Source organism: Pygoscelis adeliae, unplaced genomic scaffold (genome assembly GCF_000699105.1).
Source record: "Pygoscelis adeliae isolate BGI_AS28 unplaced genomic scaffold, ASM69910v1 Scaffold552, whole genome shotgun sequence".
Classification (NCBI taxonomy): domain Eukaryota; kingdom Metazoa; phylum Chordata; class Aves; order Sphenisciformes; family Spheniscidae; genus Pygoscelis; species Pygoscelis adeliae.
In genome coordinates, this window is record NW_008824229.1 from 386,882 (window position 1) to 396,346 (window position 9,465).

The window sequence follows — 9,465 nt, forward strand, 5'->3', positions numbered from 1 at the left end:
TGGGACCAGATTCAGCAAGATTTGCTTTGGCATTGCTCTCATTTTAAGCGCTAAGATATTGCACTGTCTTCTTGAATTACAGCCATGCCCTAAGCATTCATCTCCGACTGACAACAGCAAAACACACCGATTCTCAAAATCTGTCAAGATTAGATTTAGGCTGACAAAAGACAAATAAGTTAAACTTCTATAATACTTATTATATTGTAATCCTTTGAGAATGCCCATGCAACCCTGCTAGTAAAGTTATAGTCAAAGCTTTTTCACTTTTCCCTAACGTTCTCATTGCTTTTCAATGCAACTGATCCTTTAGGATTTTTAACCTTGGCTTCAGAACCACTTGTGTTTGAACTGTGAAAAGCATTATGCTGAAGAAAAACATTAAAACATATTTAAGTGTGATTACGTGGCAAGAAGCAGTAGTCAAAAAAGGCACAATGGGGGATTTTATGTTTATTATCAGTTGCAGTTCACATCTGCTCTATTCACAAAAAAAGAGGAGGAAAAGATGTTATTTCTAACTGCTAGTTCTTCAAAATCAATCTGGGACTTCACTTGATCTGTTTTTGCATTACTAAAAGTAAAAGTTACTGTAAATGGTAACTCGGTAATTCTATTGATATGTGAATCAGCAGCTACAATAAACCCTTCAAATACCTTATGTGCCAGGGATGCAAATAACTAATTGTTGAACAATATTCTCTAAATTTCACTTTACTTTTGGCTTTGTAAAGTGGTTATGAAATAGCCTGCTATTTGCATAATCTTTTTTTTTTTAAAAACAACAACTATGTGGTGAGGATTTAAGTCCCAGATGAAAAAAATGAGGAACTGCTATGATCTCCAACAAACTGATATTTCAGCCTAAATGACAGGCAGAAATGGAAGACAACTTGCGTACAGACTATTTGTAATGTGCTGGAGTTGGCATGCACCAAATAGAACAATAATACATTGACAAGAGTTTTGTTCGTGTCCATGGGATTTAGGATCAATGGATTTATTAGTCTCTTTACATTTGTGGATAAGTCATAATAAGGAGCTAACAAAGAAATGGCTGCTGTACAACAAAGACTGTCAGTTTTGGATTTAATTGAATGAATAGTTTGCTACATCTGCATGGCCAGTGACAAGCTACTCTTGCTCACAGCCTTGCGCTGCATTGCTACCCCAGTCGCCAAAGGCTCATGTTACCTCAGGCCCCACTGACCCTGCTGCACCGCGCTGCTGCGTCCGCAGTCTGGGACTGCCAGCATGGGGGAAGGAGGCTGCAGCAGTAGTTGCAGAGTGATGAGGAGGAGCTGGGGTCCAGCAGTAGAAGACAGGAGGTGGAAGAGGATCTATCGAAGACAGCAGCAATTAGATTCGCTCCAGAAATCATTAAGAATTGCTGAGCTAAGGTACATCTTTTAGAAAAATGAATCCTGCTGATTTGAACATAGCTGTAGTTGACAGTACTCCACAACCTCAGCAAATTGATCTAGCAGCAAATTGTTCTGATTTTCAAAAACATGCACCTTTGCAAAACAATGAGAGAGAGAGAGAGAAAGCCAAGAGGTCCAGGCTCTCTGAGGGATAGATCCAGCATGGCTGGAGCTTGTTTTCTTAAGACAGAAATGTAATTTCATTTTAAAATCTCAGCACATCTTTCTCTTATCCAAGAATACGCTTTCTTCTGGGTAGTTTAGCAGTATTACTTAAGTGGTAGAAGATTATTAGGGCCTAGACACATCAAATCACCTATGATGCACATTCTGTGCATCGCTCTGTTCTCTGCTCTCCAGGCTTCCGGCCTCTCCAGGATTGCTTCTGTATATGCAACTGTTGCTTAAAATGGAGTTGCAAATGTCAAACACTTAAGAAGATACAAAGATAACGCCTTATTTTATCACTGTTTAAATTCCATCTTACATATTGCCTCCAAAAAAAAAATATTTTAATGAAATCAATTTGCCTATAAAATGAGTAATGGGATTCTGTATAACTCTTCCTCTATACAGTCTACACACGCTAGTGATGACACTTTAAACTCCTGATTTAATCGGCTTTTCAGTGTCAGTTTTTATTTGTGTATTAATATCATAACGGAAATGAAAATTCAAGAAGCAGAAAACAGCTACACATGTTTGATGTTGTATGTGAAAGCCTTAGATATTCAGCAACTTCTTTGATGCTTTGATCTCTGAAGAAATCTTACTAAAATTACGATCAAAGGAATTTATATTATTCCAAGTACTTAAGAACAAACCATCTTAGGGCAATAATCAGTATTCTGTTTAATCCCTTACCCTTGGAATCCATTATTGCTAAGCACCTCAATCTGGTGGGAGTTACATTTACTTAAGGATGATAGTCTCCTAAAACAGTAGAAGTAACAGAAAGCAACACTTCCAACTTACAGAAAGATCTAGGAATTGGATTTTATTTTTCTGACTAAAAAAGTGTTCTTTGAAGCTGTTTTTTAAACATACATAACTTAAGAAAGTTGGTATGCAGCTCATTATGAGGCCGCTCAGATTTTTATTTTTCTACAGAAGACAAAGAATACAATTCCAATACACAGCTACTTTTAATTTAATCTATTTCTAACTATTTCCTATTGTCAGTGTTTATAGAAGACTATTACACAGATGGATATATCTAATATTTATAAAGTAAATTAACACTCTACTTTATAACATGCAAAGGCAGATAAATAATGAATTATCCTTTCATCAATCTGACTACCTGATGTCTATTTCACTGTAATATTGAGTAACGCATCAGACTGGTTGTTGTAATCCCCCATGGCAAGTTAAATCAAACAGTGTGATACAAAGAATCCCTAAACTGCAGCCTACAGAACAGTAGAACTTCAGAGCCAAGCAAGATTTAACAAAAACACTAATTACTGGTTAGATTATAGATTTACCACTGGTGGTTGATGAGAGGTAAAGGAGGGTCATACTTTTGCAGGAGCAAATAAGAGATCAAACCATGACTCCCGGTCACAGCCACAGTCTTAACCTCCCACATCCTGACTAAGCAATTCCTCCTGCCGTTTTACCTGTGCAGATTATTTTTCTTCCTGCACACCCCACCTGCAAAGGTGGACTTTAATCTTACAGTGGTTTTCTACTAACTATTTATATCCCCGTGCTCCATCACTCTTTAACAGTGAAAAATTACGAGTAGACTAATGTGCAAACACATCTGACTCCAAACACACTGTTGTAAGCATTCTTCCAAGTTGACAAGAAAACATGCCTACTTTAAATGAAAATCTCTGCTAAATCTGTTAGCTCCAGCTCATTTGGACTGGCACTACTTTAAGAGCTCACAAAGAGGTGTGCTGAAGCAGTAATATCAGAGAACCATGCATTCAGCTCTGAGAGACAGCAGGTGCACCAGGACTGCAAGTGCATCTGAGGGAAACCAAATAGATGATAAAGGCAGACACAGGTTAATCATGCCTCTGACAAACTCATTGGTAGGTTATCTTTCCTTTTGGGCTGAGGGGCTCGAGAACAAGGCCTGTCAAGGAAATGTTTTCAAAGGTGCAAGGTTAATTCATCCTGGAGCACCTTCTGTCCTGACTTCAGCATTCTGTACAGTTCAGTTATCACATCCTTATAAACCCATTTTGTCTTTTGACCTGTTTATATCTACACCACTGAAAAACAGGAAGCTGCACAAACAAGGAGATATTCCTCCAACACAAGAATATCAACAGGACTCCTAAAGGCGCTCACACAGCCTGACTCTAGTCACAAGCTTCACACGAACTGTGGGACTCAGGAGTTCCTCCATGTTCCTGGGACTGTGGACTGTAGGACAGTTAATCAACAGCTATGGAACAACAGCCAGGAATTAGAGCAACTTCCAGGGAAGTAATTTTGCCTCGTTAGAGTTCATAAACCAGCTGGCACACAGAATCTTCAGTTGTCTTTAGTACCAGGCCCACTCCATGGCTATTTCAGGTCTATGATCCTGGGAAATGTAACATGAGAAGCAGTACCACCTAGTAATTCTAGCTTCAGCTCTGCTGTCAAACCCCATGATAAAATGCTTTTATCTCTAAAAATTACTTACTTGATTAAAGTGCTGAAGTTTATCAATTAAATTACTGATGAGTGGGTCCAATCCTCTGACTTTCAGTTCTGGATTATTAATTTGTGCCTTCAGTCCATTGGAAACAACTCTGCTGGTGTAACTGAAAAAGAGAAAAAAAAAAGAAAGCATCAGTGACTGGAACCATATCCATCAGAACCAAATCATATTAAAGGGAACTTACAAAATGCAAATATTTTGTAAATGGGAATAGAAATTTTTAATAAATATTTATGTTTTAAATACACCAAACCAGAATAAAAATCACAGTTTCTTGCAGTATAATTCATCACTTCAAACTATTCAAGTCATGAACTGACAATTTCATAAACCACAGAGGTTTCTTTCATTTGTATTTTAATATTTGAACTTTTATAACTGACGTTCTCAAGTTCCTCCATGCAGCAGTCAAAGCTGATAGCTTCCAAAAAATCATGCTTTCATAATTACAGAAAGCCAGGGAATTTAAGACAGAAACTAAACATCATGAGATTTAAGTAAAATCCAATGAAACGGCAGTCTGATTTTGAAAAGATTCTTAATCAGAGTATGAGATTGGACTTCTCTTGCTAGACTAGCAGTTTATCACCTAATTGTCTAGACACACTGTAAAGCAGCACCTGCTGTTGTACCAGTGCTCCTCACCATTCCTTACCTGCATTATGAACTCACTAGCCAGGGTCCACATACAGGAATTCTCTCTAACCAAGTCTTGCCTTATTTGAGGAATAGCAGCTGTTCTCATACCGCAATGACCTGCCTCTTATCAGCAATCTTCTTTTACCGACTGTTGACTAAACAGTTACTGCCAGTCTTTTCTGGAATACACCACAGCATATCCTCAAAACCTAATTGGTTTGGGGCTCCACCCATGTACTCTCACAGGGAAAATTCCAGGACTGTGTACATTTGGTATCTACTTCTGAACATGTCTTTACCACAGTTGAAGAGGTGAAGTCATCTGCTCATGTATGCTGAATCCAGTCCTTCCTGGCATATTCAAACTACTGCATATTTGCTCCAGAGTTGATCTGTTCATGCATGATTTAAGTTCAACCCATCCACAATACACTGCAGTTCTCAGGGAGATAGAGAACAACCTTTTTTGGCGAGTCATACTTTTGAGGGTTGTATGTAACCACTCTCATTAGTTTGGCACTCATTTGTCACAAAGTGGATCATGGATGTTTGCATGACCAGTTATGAACTGGACAAGAGACTCACACACATGCCTGTGAGGATCTCATTAAGATGCCACGTTGGCATCTTTATAAGGCAGGTAGTAATCAGCTGTGCTCCTTTGGACTGAAATGTCAAGAGAAACATCTTTCACTTTGGTCATACCTACATACTTTGATACCCGAGACGTTCCCCTATCAGTGAATTCTTCACTGTAAACCAATTTGTGCTGAAGCTGAGGACAGCACTTCAAAGTAGAAAAAAGTGCCCAAATTCTATTGTAGAAAGACAATAGAATGTGGCAGGGGGAGACCTAGCTCTCCAAATATATTAATTTAATTTAGGATGAACAACAAGTTTTATGCAATCTGCTGGCAAAGCATACTGTATTATACTGCTGTAAAACGTGTGGCTTAAAAAGAGAAAGAACTGAGAATGGTCCACCTTTTCAGTAAACTCAATAAATTTCACGTCTCAGGAAAAAAAGAAAAACAAATGGTTTAGAACAAAGAATTGAGAAAAATAATATTTTTCACTAATAGCCAGATACTATTTAGAGGAAAAACATTAAGGAAAATCTTTTTCAATGAGTTTGGTTTTTTTTGTTCACTGAGCCTTTTAAAGGTAATGTTCTAATTTTTCTTGATGTGTAACTCGTACAAGTATAAACTAATCTGGAAGTATAAACTTTCACAACGCAATGGCGTGTGCAAAATAATGGTCAGGTTCTCATCTTACAAGCAGACTCAGACAGCTGGACTGATGTCCCCAGGAAGAACCCAGCTAAAGTATTATTTTGAAGTCAAGACTGGTATACATCATATCAATCCACATCAATTCATTTGGACAATGTAGGAACACTGCTTCACCTTACCTGCCTTTAGCTTTACCTTTATTCACAAATCATGCTATTTGCTGAATGCTCATTATTGTTCACCATGTGAAAACACATGGTTACCCACTGTAGATGTACAGGGACACTTGACACAGCTTTTTGAGATCATCTAGTTGCAACACAGGAGAAATTTAATTTAATGGGTCAGCTCCACCAGTCTGTTCAGTGATTCTCTGTGTGCATTGCTTTGTCTGATCAGAAACTCATCAACAGCAGCAAAAAGCAAGGGTTTTCCTTTTCATTGCTCTTGACTGCTCTCCATTCAACCCCGGGTTAGAGCTATCGGAATGTCTCTAGAGGCTTATGTCATTATAATCCAAGATAAAGAACACAAAATTGCTTCCCCTCTGGGTTGGGGTTTTCTTTGGCAAATCATATTGGTTTTTTTCCCTGTGAATCACAAGCCTGCATTAAATGCTTCTAAGTGGTATTACAAACCTACAGCACTGCATGGAGTTTGCATAAACACGACCAATTCAGGGATAGCAGCAGCAGCAGCATTAATGCCAGAGTCCTCAAAGGGACCCAAAATGTGGAAAGTCAATCTCACTCAACTCATATATATTGCTGTTGCTAAATACATTCCCTCCTTTACATACATCGTTACCAGGAAAATAGAACCGTTTGGTATGAATGAGTTCACAGTCCACCAAGACAAACCGGATACTCATAACTTTAAAGTTCCATATGCCTTTAAGGACTCACTCTTTAAAGCTCTAGAGATATGCATAAATTATACACAGAGATTTCTGTTGCCCAGATTGCTTGTAATTAGATTCATAATGCAGATTACCTAAATTTCAGATGTCAGAGAAAGCATGCATGAGTTGTATGAATCCTGCATCATTTCCTTATCTCCCTGATCTAGCATGGCTTCAGCGTGGCAGTCACTAACAACTACATCTAACTGCTAATGTGAGGCTCCAGCGCATAAAAGGTGGCCCAGCTATGGTCTGGAACATGACCTGCATGACTGGCAATGCCCAGAAAACCAACTACAGATCTTTGGCTGTGGTGAAATAGATGTGATCTGCCAAATGAGCAGTGTAAAAAGCTGATGTAAAGAGAGGCAAAAGACTCACTTGCAGAGCACATAAAAACCAACTCTTGGGTTTCCTCATAATAACCCATAAGCTCTGCTTGTCCTGTGTGATCTTACCGAAAGATCACTTCTATAACAAACACAAGACCAGAAAGACTCAGATGAACTAAAAAATGGTGAGTTCATAGAATCACAGAATCATAGAATCATAGAATCATAGAATCATAGAATCCTTAAGGTTGGAAGAGATCTCCAAGATCATCGAGTCCAACCGTCAACCCAACACCACCATGCCCACTAAACCATGTCCCTAAGTGCCTCATCTACACGTCTTTTAAATACTTCCAGGGATGGTGACTCAACCACTTCCCTGGGCAGCCTGGTCCAATGCGTCTTTTAAATACTTCCAGGGATGGTGACTCAACCACTTCCCTGGGCAGCCTGTTCCAATGTTTAACTACTCTTTCAGTAAAGAAATTTTTCCTTACATCCAATCTAAACCTCCCCTGGCGCAACTTGAGGCCATTTCCTCTCGTCCTTTCGCCAGTTACTTGGGAGAAGAGACCGACACCCACCTCGCTACAACCTCCTTTCAGGTAGTTGTAGAGAGCAATGAGGTCTCCCCTCAGCCTCCTTTTCTCCAGGCTAAACAACCCCAGCTCCCTCAGCCGCTCCTCATAAGGCTTGTTCTCCAGACCCCTCACCAGCCTCGTTGCCCTTCTCTGGACACGTTCCAACATCTCAACATCCTTCTTGTAGTGAGGGGCCCAAAACTGAACACAGTATTCGAGGTGCGGCCGCACCAGTGCTGAGTACAGGGGCACTATCACTTCCCTGCTCCTGCTGGCCACACTATTTCTGATACAGGCCAGGATGCCGTTGGCCTTCTTGGCCGCCTGGGCACACTGCCGGCTCATGTTCAGCCGGCTGTCGACCAACACCCCCAGGTCCTTTTCCGCCAGGCAGCTTTCCAGCCACTCTTCCCCAAGCCTGTAGCGCTGCATGGGGTTGTTGTGGCCGAAGTGCAGGACCCGGCACTTGGCCTTGTTGAAGCTCATACAGTTGGCCTGGGCCCATCGATCCAGCCTGTCCAGGTCCCTCTGCAGAGCCTTCCTACCCTCGAGCAGATCAACACTGCCGCCCAACTTGGTGTCGTCTGCAAACTTACTGAGGGTGCACTCGATCCCCTCATCCAGATCATTGATAAAGATATTAAACAGAACTGGCCCCAATACTGAGCCCTGGGGAACACCGCTCGTGACCGGCCGCCAACTGGATTGAACTCCATTCACCACAACTCTCTGGGCCCGGCCGTCCAGCCAGTTTTTTACCCAGCACAGAGTACACCTGTCTAAGCCGTGAGCCGCCAGCTTCTCCAGGAGAATGCTGTGGGAGACGGTGTCAAAGGCCTTACTGAAGTCCAGGTAGACCACATCCACAGCCTTTCCCTCGTCCACTAGGCGGGTCACCTGGTCATAGAAGGAGATCAGGTTGGTCAAGCAGGACCTGCCTCTCATGAACCCGTGCTGGCTGGGCCTGATCCCCTGGTTGTCCCGCACCTGCCTTGTGAGCGCCCTCAAGATGATCCGCTCCATGATCTTCCCCGGCACTGAGGTCAGGCTAACAGGCCTGTAGTTCCCCGGATCCTCCTTCCGGCCCTTCTTGTAGATGGGCGTCACATTGGCCAGCCTCCAGTCGTCCGGGACCTCCCCCGTTAACCAGGACTGCTGATAGATGATGGGGAGGAGCTCTTTTTTGTTAGCTCCTCCGCCAGCTCTCTCAGCACTCTCGGGTGGATCCCATCCGGATCAGAGAAGGTAGGCTACACCTCTCAAGGAGATGGGGACAGGGCAGAGAACTGAAGGAGAATTGCACAGCCAGTGAGAAGGGAGAAATTCCTCCAGTCCATCACAGCCAAGAACCAAAGACTGTACTAGAAATGTCATTATGTCCATCTGACTCAAACTACTACCCTGTAAACTGTGAATCCTTCTACTAGCTCTGTATCATGTGAAAAATACTTTGAAATAAACACTATACATTTCCTGAAAGATAATCTGATTACTTCACTTCTTTGCACTAAAACATTTGTTTTGTTGACATCAGATCCTGAATTACTGAAAATGTACATTAAGTAAGATCAGAAATTGGCTTGCTTTATTTAATAACTTGCAATTCAACTGAAATATTGTAGTACAGAATTGTTAACTCTGGTTACAGCTCTAGTATTTTATTCATACTAAACCCAGAAATGTCAGCA

General features: G+C 41.2%; 1 protein-coding gene across 2 annotated transcripts in view; it reads right to left on the bottom strand.

Moving 5' to 3' along the window:
* The window catches only part of LOC103926019 (glypican-5-like), a 405,545-nt gene that overhangs the window by 155,824 nt on the left and 240,256 nt on the right, over positions 1 to 9,465 (bottom strand). For both annotated transcript variants that reach the window (XM_009334827.1, XM_009334826.1), the window contains one exon: positions 4,072 to 4,192. In XM_009334827.1, the coding sequence (XP_009333102.1) occupies positions 4,072 to 4,192 (121 nt within the window). The remainder of the gene's footprint in view (positions 1 to 4,071; positions 4,193 to 9,465) is intronic.